Below are 26,301 nucleotides of genomic sequence, written 5' to 3'. Positions count from 1 at the left end.
TTGCAACGTAAATCTCACCCACAATAAAATACTATTTATCTTCTTTTTTTTTTTTTTGGTTACCATGCTCTTAATATACAAAATCCAAAAAACAAAAATGGTGTTAAAAAGAACAAAACCTATACATTAAAATCCCTAATCTATTGTTTGTTCTGCTAATAATGCTCAAAATGTTTGTCACAGCCAGTAACACCAGCAAATTGGAAAGCGAAATACCAAACAAACCAACTAATAAAGCAAATATAGAAAGAATATACAAAAAGTGGAAATAATGTCGTAGAGGCAGCCTATAGAACATGCACAAAAAAGTAGTATATATGTTTATTATAATACAAATCACTTTACGGCAGCTATAATCAGTTGTAAAAACAAAATCTCCCATCCATGGCTCTTCTTCAGGCTTGAAAATGAAGTGAAATTGAAAGAAAAAAAATTTTCATGAATGAAGGGATGGTTGCTTTCATTTTCAAATACATCTTTGAAAAAGACTTATTTTTCCCTTCAATTCTATTAGCAACATACACTCTACAAACCTTACCTTAGCTTTTTGCTACAAAAAGCAGGGTGGATAAATTTCACACAAAAGAAGATAACCAAAAACTGTATTTTTCATCATTTTCCTGGTGATGCAAATCTTGACCTATCTCTTTGTCGATTTGATCCTCGGTCTATTGGTGATGAAGTCTTTCCTGCAACACCTACTTGCCTCATCATCTCTATGCACATAACCATCAAAAATACGATTACAATTATATAAAGAGAAGATTACTGCTAATTGTATCAGTTTTAACCCAATTATGTGAAAAATAGGTCATTTCAGGTTGCATTTTTATTAATAACAGGTCAAGCAGGTAAGGTACTTTAAACTAGCTATAAGGAAAACGAATCAAACATCACTTATATCTAAATGTGGGTCAAAAGTCATTTGAAGTGTATTCCAATGCTTAAAAGTTAAACCTCTAAATTGTGTTCTTTTTTTAATGGCTCATTTCAAACAGCAACTACTATGGGGTAGACGTGAGTGTCTTAGCCAGTTAGCCGTACCCCCGACCACCACAGAGTAGCATAACTCCCCGATGCTAAGAGTATTTTAACATTTGGAACCTTACCTCTTTTTCTCTCAAGCTCTTGGTCGAGCTCCTCCTTCCACTTTCTTTTTACTTCAGATACGTTCACACTGCAAACCAATAAACCATTGCACACATGTTTCAGCATAAACATATAAAGGAAACTGAGAAAATCATAAAATGTACTTAGTTACTTACCATGGACTGCTCGCTTCTTGTTGAGATTCTATCCCATTCACATTACACTGTGGTGATGAAATGTCCATTGGACTATAACTGTTTTCTTCGCCACTGACATTTGATGTGCGCCGGCTTCCACTCCCAGGGCTTGCATTACTTACAGCATCAACTGCTTTCAAAGGGGTACCAAGTGGGAATCTACTAGGGGACCTGCTTTTTGGTGGCAACTTCAAGTAATTAGGACTACTTCCATTGCTTGCGATATCAACATTGTCCATTGAGCAGGAAGGAATGACACTGTTGTAGAACTCTTCATATAAAGGTGTTTGAAGTCGTTTTAATTCTAATGCCTGAAGTGGTAAAAACAAGTATGCAACAAAGTTGTAACCTCAAATCAGAATCCAACCCTTCTATAGTTAATAAAATACTTTGTAAACCAAGCATGGCAGGTAATGCGGTTAGTTAACCAGTTAAAACAGGTTCTAGTCAAATGGATAACTGTACATGTCACATACAGTTGATTCAAAACACTTCCGTCAGAAATGAAAACTCATGATTAATGATAAAAAAAAAAAAAAAATTTGAAAAAAAGACATTCGCTAGATTAGATATATATTAAAAGGTGAATAACATTATTGATAAAAGGCTATGTAAAAGAAATGCTCATCGGGAAACTTTGACCCGTTCAACCCAATTGACACGGATAATTTAAGTCCGTTTCTAATAAATCATTTTAACGTGTCAATCAATATTCACAAACCCAATATTATTAAAAACACAACCACATCAACCCATTCATTAGTGTGAGAGACTATGGTTGAAAGCAGTACCTTATCATCCAGAAAGGCTCGTATTTTTAATTCAGTCTGCTCATCATCATCCTCAGAAAAGGAGTGGCCACACTGAAGTGAGGTACAGCTATCGGTAGGAGATCTTATCATGTTACCAACAGGTCCATCAGAATGCTGTTCACCGTCTTGTGCTTGCAGTTCGTAATTCTCATTTACAGAAGGATCTTCCACAGGGTTGAAACTCTAATTACAGGATGTATATGTAAAAGCATTTAGTTCCTTACTGTCCCATGCCAAACAGAAAAACACAAAAAAAGCAAAAAAAAAAAAAAAACACTCAACCTTATTTAAGTCAGCAAGTCTTGAAACAGATCTCGCCTTTACACCTCCACCCTCCATAAAATCATCTTCATCTAACTGACACGTATCATTATTGCCAGTTTCTGCTCCCCACACAAGTTTACTTTCTTTAAATTTCTCAGAACTCGCAGTTGAGAAGTTGAGTGTACCCAGATTACATACATCAAGGGAAGCAGGGCTGGTTGTCATTTAATTAAAAACGAAAATATGTTAATGTTAAATGACACCTAAAATGTAACGATTACTTCATAGGCAAAAAACATGCGATAATGCAACAGTTGATATCAGCACTTAAGAGAGTTCAAACATTATCTGTTTTCTTAAAAAATACTTAATTTTGGCATGTACAGCTATTACAGGAAAAATACTTGTCATAGCATTGATTTTGATGCATAAATTTCCCCTTTTGGTCATCATTGATGAAACTTTAGACATTGATAGTCAAATACATGTGTACCAGTTCAAACAATTAATTTACTTAAGAATGAATATATACATATAGTGTATATAAAAGCTTCACATGAATATACTCACGAGTGATCCAGAATGCTTGTGCAAGAAGTGGAAGGGGCTACATTATTTTCCTGGAAACAAAGATATAAAATGGAATAAAATAATGAATGGAGAACTATTTGAAAAATGCAGATGAAAAAGAGCCAATAACCAACCATTGTAGGAGTACCAACAATTGAATTTTGCTGAGATTTCCCTGTAAGAAAAGAGTGCTGCAAAAATAAATCACAAACACGAGAGGACATAAGCTACGATCGCAAAAAGTTAGGAAAGGTACAAAATTAGAATCACCTTCAGCAAATCAGAAGCAGAAGGCCTAAAATCAGGTTCCCTGTAACATAACCAAATTTTATGTAAATCGATACAGATTAAAAAAAAAGCAACTGGGTGAAAAAAAAAATGATACTAAAAACCTAACGAAACTGACAAAAGAAAGATAAATGTCTACTATATCAAGAGACAATTTGTCAATTACCACACAAGAAAAGTGAATGTCTATATGGGGTAGCATTCATGTTTCAGATGAAATTCTCACCAAGAAAAGTTTTGACTTCATTTTAATCTTAAAATAGCTGAAATATAAGCAGAAAATGGTTGGATGTAAGTACTTGTGTAAACATTTCAGCAGTAAATCCTGTGCCTCAGGAGAAAGATGGTCAGGAATGGGGGGATGAGACTTCGTAGTGCCAATATAAAAGAGAGCTGCAACCTGGAATGAAGTTATCACATGGTATAAGCAATAACCATACCTTATTAAAGAAGTGGGAGTGGAAATGGGTGTAAATCAGGTCCAGTGACATGTCACAATGGACAATTTTTCAGTGGGAATCACATCAGGTTCAGTCAGATCAAACTGCAGTTTATTTAATGTTACAAAAACTAATGTGTTAAATATGATTTAAAACTATATAGACAGCCTTATAAGCAATACTTCTATTTGTGACAGTGATTTACAAGGTTAATGCATTTGAATAAATTTCAAAAGACTTCCAATCCATTTGACCAGCTAGAAATAATATAGATTTCATATTGGCCCATTAGTATATAAATGGGTCAAAAGTGACATCTCTACAATATATATCCAATCTAGCAAACAATCTTAAAATGTTACTTGAACACTACCTCCTGATACTGTTGGCTCCAAGGAGGCTTTCCAGTGGCCATCTCAATTACCGTACATCCAACGCTCCAAATGTCAGCAGAGCTGAAGAAATAATAAAAGAGAAATTTGAGATAACAAACATGGAACTATGGAAGTAATAGATTTATGAGCACAGTTTTTTGGGTTACATAGAAGATAGAGACAGAAACATGAAAGGACCTAGGTAACCACAACTAGGAAATATGAAGTAAAAGCGAGATTCTGAGAACTAAAATCAGCCAATAAAAAAGTGAAAGCCTATATTATACATTAGAAATTATACATGGAAGGGCATTGCTTAGGCCCAGTGGTATCTAAAGCTTGTCAAATTTTATGTTATTCCGTTTTTTTTTTTTTATTATTTTGCATAACCAGAGTTTCCTAAAAAGATTGTTCTTTAAAATCCTTATCCATTCCAGTCATATTTATTTCTTAGAGGGGAACATACAAAAATTGCATCCACTACTTTACTTATAGCCATTTCTTTCATAGCGAAATTTCTGCAGTAATTTGCTATTTTCCATCTTCTAGACTACTAATAGGATGATAAATCCTTACACGCATGAAAGATCCCCGTCACTCATGATAACTTCTGAAATCTAGAACATACACACCAGACAATGTGCAAACTGAACATATATCGAACATATCAGACCAGTAGAAGACTATAAAAACGAGTTAGGAGGCGCAACACTCAAAGTAGATAGAAATACTTGATATTGTATCTGACTGTACTTAAAGTAGATAGAAATACTCAAAGAACATGAAAATAGACCAAAGTACAAAAATATAGAGTTCAAAAAACACAACAAAAATGGTGAGCCCTCCTGACTTAAAAACTAATTAATGTTTCTGTAATTAGAATCATTTCTTTTCCACTCATCAAATCTTCTTTATACAGCAACAAAAGGTTATGACCACCTCAATTATTTGTGAAAGGGATCTTAACCTAACTCGTACGATGTGTATTTAGAATTTATCTTGATTTGTGATGCAAATGAACACTCAACAATATTATAAAAAAAAAAGCTATAGTTCTAGACTTCTAGATTAGTTTAACCAGAAATGAACTTAATGCTGCCGGAAATGAAAAAGAGACAGTCTACTAATGGCCCGAGCTGACAGGCACCACGATAGTAACAGGTAGAAAAACTATATTACAAAAATGTAGGTTTACCGAGACAACAGTATCTATCTTATAGCATAGAACTTCAATGCTCCAATCTGAAGCAACACGTGCAAATTAATGTAGCATTACACGAATTATAAAAACATGGTGCAACTTCCACCGAAAAACCGAGAACTTGATTAAAAAGATGGCCAGCATAATTGTACTTACAAGCTATGACCAGTCTGCAGTATAACTTCAGGAGCCATCCAGTATGGTGTTCCCTTCATTGACTTGGCCCCTGACCCATTAGCCTGTCCAAAATTTTGTTTAAGATCAGATATCCTACATGGCTATGAGAAAATACTAAAACAATCAACGGCGGGTCAGATGGTCCGCTTACCAGCTCAACAACTTGCTTTGACGCACCAAAATCTGCTAGCTTGATGCAACCTTTATTGTCAACAAGAATGTTTGCCCCCTGAATGTGATAGATATTTATACATATTACACCATGGTTCTATGGACAAGTGAAAAAGGGAATAAAACAGAAGAAAAAAAAAAGTACCTTAATATCCCGGTGCATAATGCCATTCTTGTGGAGGTAATCAAGTCCCAGTAAAAGTTGTTTCGTGTACATTTGTATGACCTGCTTGGGTAAAAGTATCTAACGTATACAAGGATAACTGTAAAGGTTAAACATAAATGCAAATTGAAAATTGGAAGGCACATACTGTTTCAGGGAAGGCTCCAAATTTCCCAAGAAGAGATGAAATTGATCCTCCAGGAACAAACTCCAAAAGAATATTTAAAGTTTCATCCTCAAGTACTGTTCCAAGATATCGCTACAATACCACAAAGTCACAAATTAACGACATTTGTTGAGAAAATAACCAGCAATGGCAGCTACATGAGATTGCACTTACAACAATGTTTGGATGGGAAAGATTCTTCAGAAGCTTTACTTCTTCTTCAAGTTCTCGTATGTGAATCTACTCGTACAATTCAATAGCTAAGTAAGTTCTAACAGAATGATAGAGAATAAGTAATTTAATTCTACCAAGCATGTTATACTATCTATCCAGAACAAAATTAAGGTAAAAAAAAAAAATATCACTGAAGTGATTCTGCCTTGAGAGAAGATGAAATGTTATGATTAAAATCTCAAACTTCCCAATTACAACTTGATAAATCACCGATTCCTATATATATGAAACTCAGCCCGTACATGCTCAATTACTTTGGAGCAATCTAAAATAGGAAGCCGATTTCGACAAAATTTCAATTGAACTACTAAATCCAAATTTAACATTTCAATCAAACCTGAGTCTTCTCTTTCGAAGCACTATTCGCCGCAATCGAAACCTAAAACCAAATAAACAAATAAAAACCAATTCATCAATACTCACATAAACATATAACTACAAACATATACATATATATATATCGATAATTTAAAAACCTGTTTAACAGCAAGAAGTTCGCCGGAATCGAGATTCATCCCCATATACACATGACCAAAGGCACCACAACCGATAAGCTCACCTCTACGCCACCGAATCGTCACATCCGGCTCGCAGTTCGGTATCGGCGGAGACGGAAGAAGCGGAGAATTAGGAGTTCTAGAGGAGAAAACTCTCGACTTGCGAATACATGAATTGATTTTATCAACTAGGGTTCCGGTGGGATGATTATGATCGCTGTTATTGTTTTCCGGTGACCGGAATATCATAGATCGCCGGACTGATCCGAACATATCTTGCATTTTTATTTTTATTTTTTGTTATTATTATTTTTTTTATCAAAAATGTGAATTTTATTGATTGATTTTGAATTTTATTGATATGAAAAATGGAAAAGAGAGATGTGAGTGAGTGAGTGGGAAAGGAGGGAAAGTGATTCCTTTTTTTTTATTTAAAAAAATAAGTTTTTTACCGACTAAAATTTCTTGTGCATGTTGTTTATTTACAGCTAGTTGACTGATTTTTTACTTTTAAAAATGATAGAAGTGTTCGAATATTTAAGCAATGTGATGATGTTTTAGAAAAGTACAAGATTTTAGACTCGTCTCCAACATTAGATACGGGGTTTACGATACTGTAAATATTAGATTTTCATACATTTAAGTAATAAAAGCTTATAATTTTGAAAATATATGGTTTCAAGTGATATACTTAATTTGCAAGTTATGGTACCATAATCACAGGTTCGTCACTTTCATTATTAGCTGAGACATATTGATGGAATTGTTTATCGTAGTCATTACAAAATGCACATGTTGTAGTAATTTCTCTATCATAGAAATTTTTAAAACCAGTTTTACTCATAATGTGATATTATTATGAAATATAATTAAGAATTAAAATATAAATACACTTATAATCATATAGTTGACATTCAAATATATATATTTAATCATGATACGGGTCTATGACACGAATAGGTTTATTTTCAATCATCTATTCAATGATTATAAGATATCAATTATGATTGTTTTCATATTTTTTGATAACAATTAGGACTCTTGATTTGAGTGACAATTGTAACTTTAAACATTAATACACAAAGCTAATATATATATATATATATAGGGGGACAATCAAATAAGAACAGTTTAAAAATAAGAACGGTGAGAACACTTAAAAAACATCATTTTGATGCATTAAAAGTCCATAAAACTAACATAGTGCATAACTAATTATCATTATTTAAGTATATAACAACACATTGGCCTGTCAAAATAAAAAAAAATCATATATATATATATATATAAAGATAAAATTATGTACCTTTTTAATTGAGAGATTTTATTGAAATTTTTTTAATTAATTAAATGATTGTAAATTTTAAAAAATTCTCTCAAGTTGATGGCTAAAAATAAATATAAATTAAATATTCAGGGTTAAAAAGTAGAAATTGTTGATGAAAAACAAAAAAGTGTAAATTAATGAGACTTTTTTTACAAATTAATAAAAATATTAATATAATAATATATTTGAATAATGATTATTAGGATTTTTAATTTATAGTTTCTCTGCATGATGACCTACACGAGGGTCAATTTGATAAAATCAAACAATTTGATTGATTAATAAGTCATTAGTTCAACTGTCTTATAGTATATATTAATTAATAGTATATATTCAACTGTCTTAAGATTAAGATTTATTTATCTTTCTGACAATATTTTTTTCAGAATTTACGAAGGATTATCCAAATCAAGGTGTGTTGCTTACATTTATATTTTGTATTTTGTTTGGCGTATTTTCAATTAACTTTTCATTCATTTAACTTTCGTGCATTATAGCTTACGTTTTGATTTTTTTTTTTTAACTCATGAGTTCTATCTAAGTCACAAATAAAAGATAATAAATAAATATCTTGAATAAAAATAATAAAAATACAATATACACACATAAATCTATAGTTAGATTATATCGTATTATTATTATAATATAAGTTTACTTTATTATATAATACTATTAATAAAGGAGAAAATTACACTTTGGGCATTTCAACTTGTCAATTTTTGCACTTTAAGGTCTCCAAGTCAAAAAAAAGTTACAGTTTTCATACTTAAAGTTGGGTTTTTTTTCCATTTTTGGTACCACGCTCATACGGCGTTAATTTTTTAGCCGTTGGCCGTTAGTTTCTTTCCGTTCCCTTCCCACATGAAAAGCATGTGGGGTAAAATAATTTTATCCTATATATATATATATATTATACTAGATTTTAGACCTGTGTCCAATATTGGAGGGGTTTACGATATTATCAATATTAGGTCTTAATACATACAATTCATAAAAGATTATAATTTTGAAGATATATGGTTCCAAGTGTTATACTTTGCAAGTTGTAGTATAATAATCACAAGTTCGTCACTGTCATTATTAGTTGAGACATACTGATTGAATTGTTTGTCGTAGTCATTCCACAAAGCACGTGTTATAACAATTTCTTTAGTATATAAATTTTTGAAACCAGTTGTACTCGTAATGTGTTATTATTATGAAAGATAACTAAGAATTAAAATATAAACAAACTTGTGATCATGTATTTGACATTCAAGTATATGTCTTTGATCATGATGCGAGCCCGTTTTTTCTGCCGCTCAAATTGCGGTCAATCTTCCTAAATGTGTGCACTTCCTGTTTTTTCTCTTCCATCCCATTCTCTGAGACAGGCGTCTAATTTCCGCTTCTTCCATATTGATTCTCCCTCTCGTATCGGTTCTGCCATCTCCACATGTAACACCCGTCGTTTAAAAATATGGATTGCTAAAAACTTTCGCCTAACGGCGTCAAAAGAAAGCGGAAGTAAACTTTAAAAGTCCAAACCAGTAAATTCTGTTAGGTTTATTCATTTAATGGTGTTACTAGCCATATTATCAAAATAAGTTCAAATGGAAACCCGGCGGTTGCCCAACATTAAACAACCGACCGCATTATCAATACAAGTCATTATTATCTAAACATAAAGCAAATGTCTAAAGCGAGCAACCACTATGGGTAAACTATAGCCAGCTTCAAGATCATCTACCCATGCCTCACATCTTCTCACATCAACCTGCTCACTAATGTTGGACCTGAGGGAACAACACATTTTAAAAGAGCAAGTGTTAGCTAACGAATTAGCTAAGTAAGATAACACATAGTTCATAAAACGTTTGTCCATTTAAAACATTATATAAAAGTCATATTAAGTCGTTAAGGCACATATCATCAAGCATATCATGTCACATACATATCATAGCATCCACATCTTTCATATTAGGATGAGTCATCCTAAATGTGCCTAGTCATCTTTTGCATCTCCACATATCACATCTAAACATCTTTTTAGTTGTGACATAAGTCACGCATCTCATATAACATATGCATCTTTATAAGTGTGACATAAGTCACACCCGACTGGATGGACAAACCTTACGGCTGTACATCATTGTCGTTAAGGAATGGCAAGCCAATCCCTGAGTAATCCGTATGTTCAAGAAAAGTGGGGTTGGTAAGACCTCCCGTATTACTCTTCACGTTGTACCTCGTTGCAAGGTGCCACCCAAGCAACCACATCAAACGTACTACCCTAGCAAAGGCACGTACGGGTTAAGCTTAATACTTTCATCTCTGTAAAATAGCTCGGGCATTTTCATCACATGTAGTTTAGGTGTTCATGTTACCTAAACATTAATCACATATCACATCACATCTCATTAACGTTTGGGCCCTTAAACGTGCACATGTCATGGCAACTTACAAAGTCTAGTGAACTAGATGTACAAGCCATGTAATCATCATATCTCACATTCACATTCACACATGCACATTTACATATTAAGCATCATTACGTATCAAGCATGGTCACATGACATACATTATCATATATCTTATATCGTTATTCATCATATGTCATTGCATTGCATATATAATTACATATCATCTTTCATTGCATAACACATTTAATCACATATCGTATTTCATAACACCTCAAGCATTTCATATCATATCATAACGTGTCATATCTATGGGGTAGCATTTCAGGCTTCAATATGCATATACATAGCCCATATCACCTCCCGTATAATCCCGAATACCCATAAGCAAACAAGATATCGTTAGGGGAAGTTATTATATGAAAACTATGTTTTTTTTGAACCCTCAGCGTGTCAAAGTAGTGTATCTTACCTCGTTGAAGAGCACAACAAATGATAACGTAAGTTACCGTGCTTTGCAAGTATTTCCGACTACCTATAATCATTAAACGACCAATAAATGAGCTAACCAAAAACCCATTTATTTATGGTCATAAGTCATGTCTAAATACTTGTATACATGACTTACAACAATGCTTGATGCATCCGAGGTTCATTTAATACTTAAGGGTTTACATAACTTGACGGAACTTGACATTTACTCACTAAATTAACCTTTCTGGAAACTTGACATCATCATCATCTTTTAAAAGCATTACCATTAGAAAGTAGACTCTTTCACGATTCCGTAGATAGCTTATTTGTCAAAAATGGAGTTACGGTTCAAAAGTTATGGCCTTTTGAAAATTCTGTCGCTATTGCGTCGCAGCTATATGTCACTGTTTTCAAGTTGCGCAGCAGCTAGCCCCGATTCTGCACAAACCTCATTGTTTAACCTCCAAAACTTAACCAAACACACCCCAAATGACCCCAAACCATATGAACAACTTTTGTACCTCAAAATTCACCATTTTAAGACCATAATGATGCAATGAAATCATTGATTAACCCCTACTTGATTTGCATCACAATAACAAACATTTAAGGTTACCGAATCGATTCAAACGCATGATTTCGACATCAAACAAACCCCTATTGACTTAGACCAGATATGAATTGAATCAAGGGATTGAAATGACATGAAATCAATGTAATAATACCTAAAGATTATAATAAGGATGCAAGCTGTGGATTAAAACCTCTTCAAATCACCAATAAACGATAAAATCAATCAAGAGAATGCTATGGGGCTAAAAGGGGGGCGGATAGGGCTTCAAGAACAAGTATAATCTCTGTGTGTTTTAGTCTAATGACAGGTTAATTACCCCTTAACACGTTTTTTAGATTAGCCTTATGTCAAAACTGGTCCCTAAGCTTCCAAATGACTCATATTAAGCTCAAAACACCTATAGGGAATACTTACAAATCATTAAATACTTCAAGCACCTCTAAAGGCATATAAATACACCTTAAAACACATTAATACATCAATCATTAAGGCATTCAAGCCTCACACGTTTAGCACATCAAACACATCTAAGCGTTAAATCCCCTAGAGACTTAACGGACACGTAGTGTTGACTTAACGACTCAAGTCAACCGTTAATTAAAAAGTTCAGGATGTTACACCACATAGTGCTCCACGATAATATGAGCGTCTACTGTGGAGACCATACTTTCAATCACCCGTCCTATGATATTTAGATAACTATTAGGATTGTTTATCATATTCTTTGATAACAATTATGACTCTTGATTTGAGTGACAACTTTAACTAAAAAAATAGATATAAATACTTTTTATAACTTTTTTTAAAAAAATTTTAAAAAATCTTCTCAAGTTAATGGTTAAAAATAAATATAAATTAAGTACCGAGAGCTAAAAAAGTGTAAATTATTGATGGAAACAAAAAAAAATATAAATGAATGAGACTTCTTTTACAAATTAATATAAATACTAATATAATAATACATTCGGATAATGATTATTTGGATTTTTAATTCATAGTTAATTTAAATGATGACATAAGCGGAAGTCAATTTGATGAAATTGAACGGATTTGATTGGTTAAAAAGTCATTAGTTCAACAATCTTATAGTATATATTAAGATTAAGATTATGATGTGTATAACAAAAAACACACACACATATGCTTAAAATTCCAAAATCGATACCCCAAGTTTTTCCCTCCCAAATCAATCATTCTCCAATGGTGAAGAACAAAAAACCACCCTCAGTCGGAACTAAACGCGACAAGGATCATGATGTATTTATTCACAGGCACAACTATAGTATGTAATTAATTCGTGAAACTTATTTATAGGGTTTTTTACAATAATTTTGCAGACACTAATTGATGTTGTTTTTCTTATTTAGAGACATACCGAGGGATGTTTTCAATGGCACTCTTTTACGGTCATAGTTTTACACCCTTTTGGGGAAGGAAATACATTGATGACACCAAGGTAGATATAGATTGGTTAAATTTTGACACTTTTGAAGTTAGGGATTTGAAAACTATTGTAGTTTGAATATAAAAATCACAATCCTCATATTCAAGTGTTTTTTTGGTATAAAAAACCTAGTGGTGATTTAGATTTTAATCTATTTAGTTTAAGTACCGGAGAATATGTTAAGAATATAATTATACATTGTAAGAAAACTAGGTTTGGTTTAGCAAATTTTTTACCTTAATTTTTTTCTTTTCATTTTGTTCTAAATTCTTTTGAAGTGTTTTATAACTCTATTTTTAAGCTAGGTTTATATATAAAATCACGAGGAATGTTTCTTCGCTCTTATAGAGTAAATTTTATCTATAATATATCATAAAAAAAATCTCTTATTGAAAGTTAAATGAGGGAATTGTTTAAAATGTCTATGATGTCTATAATGATTAAATTGTACTATCAGTCCTTTATCTTTTAAAACATCTACACTACTCTTTAAGTCAATTATATTTATATCAATTATCTACACCACTTGTCGCCTCTACCACCGACAATTGTCCCCACCACCACACCGTCACTGCTATGACCACCAGCGCATTGCGCGGGTATCATTCTAGTAGTATTGTATGCATTTCCATGAGTATATATTACAAATGTATAAAACTTTATAGCACAAAGTGTTTAACAAAATGATAAGAGAAACATGACAATAAAAGCCAAATACTTGAGCGCTTAAAATATTTATCAATTGAAGACCGTGGAACAACCAACAAGAAATTTACAGTGTTAAATCTCTTCAAAGCAACCTCAACAATTGTTTAGTATGTTTAGAATATATTGTTTTTATACATTTACTTTTTTTTTTTATTCTTATCACTAATTAAATTTTTATTTTTTAGATTGTCAAAGGCATAGATACCCAAACCACAAACACTACAATCACCGGACATTGAAGTCTTACAAGAAGCACAAGTAGAAGAGGAGGGCGACATCAGTGCCGGTTTGTCACAACAAAATAAAGACGTGTTTACAAAAAGAAAGTGGTCGACAAACCGCGTCGAAATTAATCGATTCCATGCACAAGTTGAAGAAATGAGTTTAGCCAAAGCTTGACTACTTGAGCCTTGAGGTGACCTGGCTTTTTTCTTCTTTTTTATTTTTCTACCTTATATACTTGTTTTTTCTTCGTAGGAAATTACTAAAAAGAGAACACATATTGGTAGAAAATAACTAGGAGTCTTCCTCAACCTTAAAAACAAAACTACATTATGTAGAGTGGTGCCAAATGAAGGAAAATGTGTGCTTAGATGTGACGATTTCCTAGCTTTACACGTGACGGTATGCCAAACATACCCGATCCATAAATTTACACGATCTACAAATCTACACGTGACGACTATATAAGCTAGTAATGCATAGGTCTATGTATCACAAGTTGTAACAGATATATCACCTTCCCTACAATGCAGAATGAGTAAAAGAACCAAATATAACCTAAAACAATCTTTGAAATCGGTTGATACCCACAGAGAAATGTCTTAAAAAACGCGAAACATTTGTCAACATTTTCATAAACGAGAATATATGAAAATGCCTTAAAAGATAACATATGTAAAAAGCAATTAGCATAGATTGCAAAAAAGAGAGTATAAGTAAAAAGATTATAGCATAGATTGTAAAACGATTTGAGACAATAGCATCAAAGTATATCTATGTAAAAGTAGATCTGAATCAGGGCACCAACGATTTCCTAGCTCCGCATGAAGGTTTTTCGTTGCAAGGCAACGACCGTTGGATGCTCTGGCTTCAAAGAACCAAAAACACGTGAAGAAGCGCTACCCATGAACTTACTGCTTCTTGGTGCAGTAACAGGTATTGCCTCATTAGGCTTTGACTGAGACGATGAAACTTGCTTTGAGGGTCCACAAGAAGATTGCACTTTCACAGACGATGATTGCATGCCAACACGATCTCTCACCCTAGAAGCAGCATTGGATCTGGCCATTGAAGTGTTCATCATGCTCGAGCTGGATCCAGACAGATGTGGTGATAGAGGCCTCTCTTTTTGGCTTCAGAGCTTGACTAGTTACCGGAGGAGTAGGATTCACTAAATAATATCCCAATCTGACTCGTGGAAGATTTTTACCTTTTGATGATGTGGCCCATCTAGTTGGCTTCAGAGCTACTGGACGACCCCGTCTGACCTTTGGAAGAACTTTCATGATTGATGGTCTAGAAAGATTTTCCTTGTCTTCATTTGAGAGATTTGGAATGAAAAAAATTGTTTTCTCTGTGGTGGAAGAAGGGAATGGATGAGAAGGCATCAAGTTACTAATACTTAGTGGAACTCTCAGCTTTGAAGGTCCCAAGGGGGGTCTCTTTTCAGAGATTGTACTGAAAGCTGTTTTATATGTAGAATTTGAGGATTGTGAAGAAGCCATATCTAGAGCTCTTCCAGTCTCTTGTTTCTGTTTGGTGCTTCGCTCTTCGGCTGATTGGCTTTCAAGATCACGAACCTATGCATAAAAATAAATCACAGCTAATCAGTAAATATTTGTTGCATGGGAATGGGTCAATTAGAGTTAAGTGTTATCTATAATGGCAAACACACAATACTAGCTACAAAAGGAAACACAACGAGTCACCTAAATGAATCGTTAATACATGAACCTCCTAAATCATTTTAGTAAAAAAAGACCAGATGATAATGTAATATTACAGTTTTGTAGTTATATAAACATAGTAAATGTCCTCAAGAAAGTTTAGAAAAACGAGTTGATTAGAGTCCAAGTGTTATCTATAATGCCAAACACACAAAATATTAGCTACAAAAAGAAACGGGTCACGTGTACCCCTGAATTGAATCGTTAATACATGAAACCTCCTAAATCACTTTAGTAAAAAAAGACCAAATAATAATGTAATAATACAATTTCTGTAATCATATAAAGATATCCTCAAGAAAGTTTGAAAAACGAGTTTGGACAAGCGTGTTTGGGTTCACTTCAACCTGTACAAAAGTATACATTCAAATCTGAGTCCATTACTCAACCTCTACATGTGAAGCCTATTTCATTGATGATTGCAGATATCTTGAAAGACGGGTTATGTACCTTTTCTTGCAGAGTTCTACATATGTCTTCTCGTGCAGAAAGACGTAGTTGCGTGGATTGTAAATTATCCTATAACTTTTTTATTTCTTTTCCATCCTGCTTTGCTTTCTCTGTCTGTTTAAGATAGCAATTTAAATTCATAAAAATAAAAAGCCAACATTTGTAATTTTATCCAATTCGACAACTATTTTATGCAAATTACCAGTTGCTTATACTTAGAGAGCTCAGAAACATCAGTTTGTTTGCGAGCAGGGCCATGCTCAACATCTCTCACGCGGCTTGCAAAATTCAGTGAGCAAATCGTTTCTCCCAAGTCAGATGAGCTTGGACTAATCTGGACAAACATTACAGTCTTACAGTCACCTCCTGTAGAATTTTAGAGATTAAAGATTAGTACCATTACAATGTACAATTGGGATTTGGAAATAAAAAAGCTATGTATCCAAGAACCTCACCTAGTGAGCTCTGCAGGATATGAGTAAGCTTGGAATTCCTGATATGGCAATACGTGGAAAATGATAAGCTAAGCTTAAAAACTGGTACATACGGTTGTAGAATGAGCAAGTACATACGGGTCACTTTGGGTTGAAATGAGATATACTAATACTTGGATGTCCTGATTTGGTTAATGTTCAGCCTACTATTTAAATTATCAATTAGTTGATGTACAATAAAATTTCTAAAAAATAATATCTTTAAAGTATCCAAATTTTTTTCTCTTAAATAAAGGAATTTAGAAGGTTTAAGCATTTTAACCACTTTAGGCGACTTATTACTTGTTTGATCAATTAACTAAATCAATTGAAATCCCCACTTTACTAGTAAGAGGTCAGGGACTCGGGTTGGAAGGTGGATATACCTGTATGGAATGTGAGATGTCTTCGATGCTAGAGCAGAAATTACATCTCCTAATGCTGAAAGAGATTTGTTGATGAACTGTGAAACTTTCAGTCTTTCTCCTTCGACCTCTATCTTTCCCACTCGCTCACTGCCGGCCAAGTCCACTAGCCAAAGGTGGCTTCTAGTCCTATTTCCATTTACTAAGTTCTCCCCACGAACAGTGACTCGCAATAGGCTATAATATAAGACTCCACAATGAGTTTAGAACTGAAAACTTTTCTAATAGCTTACAGAAAAATACACAGGTTATGAAATTTACCAGTGAGAACGGCTACTAAGCTTATTAGCATTTGTTGATCCAACGGAACAAGCACAACTCCCGCTCTTAAGCAATTTCCAAACTTCCTCTGTCTTGAACACAGGCAACTCAGAGAGTCCGGGAACTTCTTGGGTTCCTTCAGCTGATAGTTTTACCTCCAATCTGCATTTAGGTATAAACCACTCATTCAACCTCTTCTAACGTAGATTAACCACTTCATTTGCAAACTATCATTTTACATAGCTAGTGCTCTACTGCTCTCAAAAGATCTCAACCCACTTATGTGAAAACTGGTTGATTTGGAGCTCTATATAAGTGCTAACACATCCAAAACTTCGGAGTTTAAACTAAGGGATAGCATGCTGAGCAATTGAAAGTAGCCTATGATATTAACATGTGTTTGTAACCACCTAAGCTATTTTATAATTTTTTTAAAAAAAGTGGATCATTTAACAATTTTAAAACCACATTGATAAGACAGGTCAGCCCCACCTGCCTTCTTTCGACCCTAACCCAAATGAATAGCCATAAGTAGGAATTAACATTAAGAAGTTAAAACTTGTAAGCAGGTTAAAGGCGGAACAAGGCTATAAGCACAACAAATTATATATCCAATACATATCTAGATATTGGAAACACCAACTTATGTTTATCTTCTACTTTTTAAAAAATGAAGGCACAAATTAAGTAAAAGAAGGGGTCAACGTTCGACTAGCTTACTTTTTAGCCGGTTGATCACCATCCCCAACCAAGAGATCTTTTATCTTCTAATTGTAGACCTCCAACATGCTTACAAACAATTTGTATCTCATAATATCGCTCCTTTCTTCAGATAGCCTAAACAACTCCTCCAACATGCGGTAGTTAACTCCCCTATCATCAGGAGTTCCTTACATCGTAAATGTCTTGCCAGTTCCAGTTTACCCATAACCAAAGATACAGACATTGAATCCATCAAGTACCGACACCACCAAAGGTGAAGTTTTTGCAAAAACAGCCTCTGCAAACATACACGCATTTATAACACGTAAAATCTTCAGGCTACATAAACGAAAACGATTTTGATCACTTAAATTCTGCCAATTACCTTGGTTATCTTCAGGCGTAAATAGATGGTCAAATTTGAACTGCTTTTTAGACGAAACAGTTCCATTTATCTTTAACTCATTATCCTGAACAGATTCAAAATTAGCAACAGAATTGTACCCGTTAACAATTTCGTCATCGTTTAACGGCCTACATCGACAAAACACCCTATTGTTTCCTTTAAGTTCAATAACTTCATTGTACCAACGCCTTCTCTCTGAACACCCTAAATGATACTTTTTCTTCAACATCTGGTGTTCCTCAACTTATATAACCACAACAGAATAATAATAATTATAAACCACTACATTACAAACATTAAGGACACTAAAGAAGCGAACTTTTAGAACTTACCAAGGCTCTGAAGAGCTGTAAATAACTCAGAGCCCACAAAAGAATTAGCATTTATACTTTTCACTTCATTACAAAGTACTTTATGTTCTTTTTTCAAATTCTGTAAAAAAAGTAATTGAATCATTTTTATTAAAAAACCAACCAAACAAAAGGTGAACGAAATTAACAAATAAGAATGCTCGATTAATACCGTCACTGTGTGGCTCAGCTTTTCTAACTTTTCGAAAATAGGTAGAGTTTGTTGAGATTGCTCCATTTTACTGTTACTTTCATCAACATTCTCTGAAACTGAAAACGCAAACATATCTGAGTAAAATAACATGATTATCAATGACCAAAAGAGTAAGGAATATCAGATTAATAAGAATTCAGAATCTGTATTGGAATTTTTTATTTTTATCTATATATAATATAATTCGAGTAATTATAAAGATCAAATCATAAATAAATAAATAATTCTAAATAATAATAAAGTATCGAATTACCTGCCATGATCAAATTATGTGTGGATTTCAGAGAGAGAAAGAAAGAGAGAGCATAAGAAGAAGAAGAAGATTGTAAAGAAAGAGAAATCAGTAACGTTTATAGTGAGCTCTAGACCCTCGGGACTCTATCGTCAAGATTTTATGGTTCAACGAGTTCTAAAAAAATTGCATTTATTAAATTGAGGATATTATACAAAACTTAAAGTAACCAAAAAGTAACAAAACAAAACCACGTTTTTTTTCTCTATTGTGAACTACTATATCCAAATTAACATTTCAATCAAAACCTAAAACTAGATAAATAATCAAAACCAATTCATCAATATAAACATATACATATACATATTATATATATAAACATCGAGGATTCAGAAACCTGATTAACAGCAAGAAGCTCGCCAGAATTGTCACACCCTGAGTTAATTTAACTATCAAGGGTTCCGGTGGGATGAGTATGATCACTGTTATTATGTGACCGGAATATATCTTGCATATTATATTATTTTATTTTATTTTATTTTAATTTATCAAATGTGAATTTATATAACTTGATATGAAATCGGAAGAGAGATGTGAGTGAGTGAGCGAGTGAGTGGGAAAGGAGGGAAAAGTGAGAACTGAGAACTTTGATTTTTATTTTTTTAACTTTCTTACCGGACTACAATTACTGTGCATAATGTTTATTTACAGCTTCGTGGATGAATTTTTACTTTTAGGAATGATTAGATTTGTTTGTATCTTTTGTAGGTATTATAAAACAAGTATTAAATTAAAATAAATAAAACAAGATCGTAACCCTTAGATATGGTTAAACTAATGCATGAAAATTCACGAAGCAAGTAATGCATGATGATTTTCATGATGCACGAAGATTTTCACTAATGAGAAACCTACTGTTTTATTTGTTTTACTTTAATACTTGTTATTTATAATTTTTGAAAACATGGGAATTCAAGTCTTGGAAAATAATAATGATACTAGACCATGGTGGATCCACTTTCTAACAAGAAATGAGTTCAGTAATATTACTTTTGAGTGTACCTTAACTATTTCGTTTAAAATCTTATAGGATAACATCACAACAATCAATGAAATCAGTTGGTACCCAGTACCCACAGCAAGATTTGCCTGAATTGCCTTAAAAAACTTAAAACAATCGTTTTCTGTCAACATTTTCACAAGAGAGAATATATGTAACAAGCAACTAGCATAGATTGCAATGACACCCACTGCAAAAAAAATTAAAACAATAGCATCAGAGTATTTATGTAAAAGTAGATCCGAATCAGGGCACAAACGATTTCCTAGCTCCTTTTGCTGCACCTTTGTTTCTCAACGGGCTCCACACGAAGGTTTTTCGTTGTAAGGCAACCACCGTTGGATGCTTTGGCTTCCAAGAACCAACAATATGTGAGGGAGGGCTACTCAAGAACTTGCTGCTGCTTGGTGCAGCAATAGGAGTCATTGACTGAGATGATGAAACTTCCTTTGAGGATCCCGAAGGAGATTGCATTTCCACAGATTTAGTACGCCACACCCTTTGATGGTCCCACACAAATGATTGCCTGCCAACACGGTCTCTCACCCTAGGAGCAGCATTTGGTCTGGCCATTCTAGTGTTCATCATGCTCGAGCTGGAATCAGACTGAAATGTGGCAATAGAGGCACGTCTTTTTGGCTTCAGAACTTGACTAGTTGCTGGAGAAGGTTTCACAATAATTGACCCACGTCTGGCCCGTGGAAGAACTTTCATGATTGATGGTCTTGAAAGGTTTTCCTTGTCTTCATCTGAGAGATTGGGAATGAAGGATTTTGCTTTCTGTGAGGTGGCAGGGGATGGATGAGAAGGCATCACGTTACTGATTCTTCTTAGTGGAAGTCTCAATTTTGAAGGTCCCAAGGGGGGTCTCTTTTCAGATATTGTACTGAGAGCATGTTTATATGAAGAAATTGTGGATTGAGAAGAAGTCACATCGAGAGTTCTTCTAGTCTCTTGTTTCTGTCTGGTTTTCCGCTCTTCGGCTAATTGGCTTTCAAGATCACGAACCTATGCATAAACATAAATCACAGTTGATCATTAATCAGGTGTTGCATGGGAATGGGTCGATTAGAGTTAAGTGTATCTATAATGCCAAACACACAAAATATTAGCAACAAAAAAGAAACGGGTCACGCGTACCCTATTTTGAATCGTTAATACATGAAGCCTCCTAAATCAATTCAGTAAAAAAGACCAGATGGTAATGTAATAATACAATTTTTGTAATCTATAAACATATCCTCAAGAAAGTTTGAAAAAACGAGTTTGGACAAGTCAGTTTGGGTTCAACCCTACCTGTACAAAAGTATGCATTCAAATCTGAGTCCATTACCCAACCTCTACATGTGAAGCCTATTTCATTGATGATTACAGATATCTTGAAAGACAGGTTATGTATGTACCTTTTCTTGCAGAGTTCTACATATGTGTTCCCGTGCAGAAAGACGTAGTTGCGTGGACTGTAAACTATCCTGCAACTTTTTTGTTTCTTTTTCATCCTGCTTTGCTTTCTCTGCCTGTTTAGGATAGTAAATTAAATTCATAACAATGAAAAGCCAACATTTGTAATGTTATCCAATTCGATGACTATTTTATGCAAATTACCAGTTGCTTATACTTAAAGAGCTCGGAAACATCAGTTTGTTTGCGAGCAGGGCCATGCTCAACACCTCTCACGCGGCTTGCAAAATTCAGTGAGCATATAGATTCTCCCAAGTCTGATGAACTTGGGCTAATCTGGACAAACATTAGCGTCTTACAGTCACCTCCTGAAGAATTTTAGAGATTAAAGGTTAGTTACTTAGTTTCACACAAATGTAACTATTGGGATTTGGAAATAATAAGCTATGTATACATGAACCTCACCTAGTGAGCTCTGCAGGATATGAGTTAGTTTGGAATTCCTGATTGGGCCAACAAGTGAATAAACTAATATCAGAATGAGCAAGTAGATATGGGTTGGTTTGGGTTGAAATAAGATATACTAATACTTCAATGTTCTGATTTGGTTAATAATTTTTCGGTCCATTAGTTTTATGTTATCAGTTAGTGAATGTATAAAATAATTTCGAAAAAATCATATCTTTGAGTATCCATAACTTTCTTCTCTTAAATAAAAGCATGTTAGAAGGTTTTAAGTGTTTAAACCATTTTAGGCAGCTTTTTATCTGTTTTATTCCCCCCATTGAACATATTTGATCAATTAACTAAATAGATTGAAATCCCCACCTCTATTAGTAAGAGGTCAGGGTGTTGGAAAGTGGATATACCTGTATGGAATATGCGATGTCTTTGATGCTAGTGCAGAAATTACATCTCCTAATGCTGAAAGAGATTTGTTGATGAATTGAGATTCTTTTAATCTTTCACCTTCAACCTCTATCTTTCCCACTCGCTCACTCCCTGCCAAGTCTACTAACCAAAGGTGGCTTCTAGTCCTATTTCCATTCACCAAATTCTCCCCACGAACAGTGACTCGCAATAGGCTATAATATAATATTACACAGGAATTTTAGAGCTGAAAACCTTTCTAATAGATTACCGATAAATACACAGGTTATGAAATTACCAGTGAGAACGGCTACTTAGCTCATTAGCATTTGTTGATCCAACAGAACGAGCACAACTCCCAGCCTTAAGCAATTCCCAAACCTCATCTGTCTTAAACACGGGTACCTCAGAGAGTCCAGGAACTTCTTGGGTTCCTTCAGCTGATTGTTTTACCTCCAACCTGCATTTAGGTATGAACCATTCAGACAACCTCTTCTAAAGTAGATTAACCACTTTATTTGCAAACTGTCATTTTATATAGCTAAATGTTCTCGAAGGATCTCAACCCACTTATGTGAAAACTGGTTGATTTGGACCTAACATATCAAAATCTTTAATGTTTAAAATGATAAATAGCATGCTGAGCAGTTAAATGTAGCACATGAATTGACCATGTTTATGTAACTGCCTAAGCTGTTTATAAGAAAAAACTGGATCATCTAACACTTTCATAATCACATTATAAAAACAGGTCAGCTCCACCTGCCTTGTTTCGACCCTAACCCATATTGACTCGCGACCAACCAACCCAAATGAATAGCCATACAATAGAACATACATGAAAGGTTAAACCTTGAAGCAACTTAAATGTGGAATAAAGCTATAAGCATAACAAATTATATATCCCATGTATATTTAGTATATTGCAAACACCAAGTTAATTATATCTACTACTTTTTACATATGCAGGCACAAAGTTAGCAAAAGAATAGGTCAACGTTCAACAATCTTACTTTTTAGCAGATTGATCACCATCCTCAACCAACAGATCTTTAATCTTCTCATTGTAGACCTCCAACATGCTCACAAACAATTCATATCTCATAATATCACTCCTTTCTTCAGATACCCTAAACAACTCCTCTAACGTGCGGTAGTTAACTCCTCGGTTTTCAGCAGTTCCTTCCATGGTAAATGTCTTACCAGTCCCAGTTTGCCCATAAGCAAAGATACAGACATTAAATCCATCGAGTACAGACACCACCAAAGGTGAAGTTTCCGCAAAAACAGCCTCTGCAAACATAAAAGCATTAATAAAACATAAGAATCTGCAGTCTACATAAACGAAAACGATATTAATCACTAAATTCTGCCAATTACCTTGGTTGTCTTCAGGTCTGAATATGTGATCAAATTTAAACTGCTTTTTAGATGAATCAGCTCCAATTATCTTTAACTCATTATCCTGAACAGATTCAAAATTAACAACAGAGGTGAACCCTTTAGCAATCTCGTCCTCGTTTAATGGCCTACATCGACAAAACACCCTAATGTTCCCTTTAAGTTCAATCACTTCGTTGTACAAACGCCTTCTTTCCGAACACTCTAAATGACATCGTTTTTTCAACATCTGGCATTCTTCGGTTTTACTGGAAGTTATCTGGCATTCTTCCTGATACTTTTTCTTCAACGTCTCGTGTTCCTCACCTAATACAAACACAATACAATAATAATAAGTTAAGAACAATTACAAACCGCTACATTACAAACATTAAGTCACTAAAGAAGCAGAATTTAAAAACTTACCAAGAGTCTGAAGAGCCGTAAACAACTCAGAACCCGGAAATGCATCAGCAGTTATACCTTTCACTTCATTACAAAGTACTTTATGTTCCTTTTTCAAATTCTGAAACCAAACAATTTTTTTTTATAAAAACTGCATATATATAGATATATAAAAGACGAATGAAATTAACAAAGTAAGAAAGCTCGATTAATACCGTCACTATATGGCTCAAGTTTTCTAACTTTTCGAAAATAGGTAGGGTTTGTTTAGACTGCTCCATTTCACCGTTACTTTCAACAACATTTTCCGAAACTGAAAACGCAATAATATCCGATTAAAATAAAACGATAACTAATCACCAAAATAGTAACAGAATAAGTAATCGAATAAATAAAGAATTCGGAACCTGGATCGGAGATCGGGGAATCGTCTAGGGTTTGATCCGGATCAAGTTTCAATAACTTCAGATTCATAGTTAGGGTTTCCAGTTCTTGATTGTTATCTATACGTATATATATATATAATATAATTCGAGTAATTATCAAAGATCAAATCGGAAATAAATAATTCAAAATAATAATGAAAACGTATCGAAAATTACCTGCCATGATCAAATTATGTGCGGATTTTTAGAGAGAGAAATAAAGATAGAGCGTTTAATGAAGAAGATTGTAGAGAGAGAAAAGGAAAGGGGGATTTTCAATTGAATTTTGAATTTGAAGAAATGTGTGTGTGAGACTAGTGTGTGCCGATTATTTCAATTAGGTTTTCTAACGGATATATTTTTCAATATTTATTTTCAGTTATGTGTTACTTTAGCCACTTAAGTTTAAATTTTACTACTTTGGTCACACGACTCACACCACAGTTTGTAATTTTATCTCTCAAGTGAAATGTCTTTGAATAGCAAACCGTCGGATGTTAATTAGGCAGTGGTGGATGAGATATGAAGGCAAGTTCGTACTTGTTGTTTAGCAATCTTGCAATGTCGTTTTCGCCTACAATATTGCACTGAAAAGGCGAAAACGATCCTACTGGTAAGTTTTAGTGGTAATGAAAGAAACAAAAATGATAGAGAGACCTAAATAAAAGGTCTAAAATTTAACCTAACCATTTAGTAATGACATATGTAATGGTTTTATATAACCTATTATTATTTAACTAGATTTTAGACTCATGTCCAACACTGGATACGGGACTTACGATATTATCAATATCAGATCTTCATGCATTTAACTTCTAAAATCTTAATATAATTGGACAATTACTTTTAAAATGCTAATATATTTACATTAAATTTTATTTATTTATTTTTATTAATTAATTTTATATTTATATAGTATTAAAATATATCATATAAGATGTATATTAGTTATTATTCTATTGGCTATATATTAGTTATTATTTTTTATATTGAAATCATTGGTTAAAGCGTGTAAATTTGTGATAAAAAAAACAAAAAAATGTAAATTAAAGTCAAAATTTAAAGTAAAATTGTAATTAGTTGATAAGTTATTGAAAACAAAAATTAGACATGTACTGATTTACTAGTTTAGATAAATCGAGAGTTATTATTTGAATAATTATTAGGGCAACTGTCTTTTAGTTAATATTAAGATTAAGATTAAGATAAATTTAATATTAACATAAGATTAAAATAATATTATATATGGTAAAATGGAATATAAAGTTGTCTGATACCTAACCTTATGTGTGGAACCCCTCACATATTAATGTTTTATTATTTATTTTTAATGAATAAATGTCTGGCCCCCATGATTTTTATGGTTTAAAAAATTAATATGTGAGTGTCCGACATCTAAGCTTAGGTACTTAACAACCTTATATTCTCATCCCCCGTTATATATTATACATATAGTTATATAGTTATAGTAGGATAATATTATTGATAAGTTATAGTTATAAACTTATAATTTATATTAAGATTAGGACTAATTACTCGTAGAATATTTGCCATTGAAATTAACAAGGAATGTATGGTTTTCGAACGAAGATCAAAAGTCCTTTCCCATGAATGATTTGCATACTTACTGGAATAATTATGTTCCAAAGAAGATCAATCTTTTCATTTGGCGTCTTCTTCGCAATGTATACCCACAAATGTCAACCTTTTCGGGAAGGGTTTAGACATT

General features: G+C 33.4%; 2 protein-coding genes and 1 pseudogene across 2 annotated transcripts; all 3 read right to left on the bottom strand.

Moving 5' to 3' along the window:
- Nucleotides 1–297: 297 nt before the first annotated feature.
- On the bottom strand, nucleotides 298–6,944 carry LOC122593554 (mitogen-activated protein kinase kinase kinase ANP1-like). The gene is made up of 17 exons (XM_043765980.1): nucleotides 6,623–6,944; nucleotides 6,484–6,525; nucleotides 6,087–6,152; nucleotides 5,895–6,005; nucleotides 5,729–5,809; nucleotides 5,564–5,641; nucleotides 5,392–5,474; nucleotides 4,034–4,115; nucleotides 3,520–3,620; nucleotides 3,203–3,242; nucleotides 3,067–3,123; nucleotides 2,933–2,982; nucleotides 2,381–2,576; nucleotides 2,078–2,281; nucleotides 1,266–1,597; nucleotides 1,110–1,177; nucleotides 298–716 (listed from the first exon to the last, which is right to left on the bottom strand). Exons 1-17 carry the CDS (start codon nucleotides 6,923–6,925, stop codon nucleotides 613–615), a joined length of 1,998 nt encoding a protein of 665 aa, XP_043621915.1. The 5' UTR covers nucleotides 6,926–6,944; the 3' UTR covers nucleotides 298–612.
- Nucleotides 6,945–14,463: 7,519 nt separating this feature from the next.
- LOC122591741 lies at nucleotides 14,464–19,059 on the bottom strand (annotated as a pseudogene).
- Nucleotides 19,060–20,175: 1,116 nt separating this feature from the next.
- Nucleotides 20,176–24,825, bottom strand: LOC122593315 (kinesin-like protein KIN-14S). Its single transcript, XM_043765708.1, has 12 exons — nucleotides 24,750–24,825; nucleotides 24,555–24,650; nucleotides 24,363–24,460; nucleotides 24,169–24,268; nucleotides 23,743–24,069; nucleotides 23,376–23,655; nucleotides 22,661–22,822; nucleotides 22,362–22,577; nucleotides 21,958–21,995; nucleotides 21,697–21,860; nucleotides 21,495–21,608; nucleotides 20,176–21,099 (listed from the first exon to the last, which is right to left on the bottom strand). The coding sequence occupies exons 1-12, from the start codon at nucleotides 24,754–24,756 to the stop codon at nucleotides 20,338–20,340; spliced, it is 2,364 nt and encodes a 787-aa protein (XP_043621643.1). The 5' UTR covers nucleotides 24,757–24,825; the 3' UTR covers nucleotides 20,176–20,337.
- Nucleotides 24,826–26,301: the final 1,476 nt, after the last annotated feature.

This window comes from Erigeron canadensis, chromosome 3, assembly GCF_010389155.1.
Source record: "Erigeron canadensis isolate Cc75 chromosome 3, C_canadensis_v1, whole genome shotgun sequence".
NCBI classification, from domain to species: Eukaryota; Viridiplantae; Streptophyta; class Magnoliopsida; order Asterales; family Asteraceae; genus Erigeron; species Erigeron canadensis.
The sequence above is the reverse complement of the archived record's forward strand: the minus strand, read 5'-3'. Positions and strand labels throughout refer to the sequence as shown.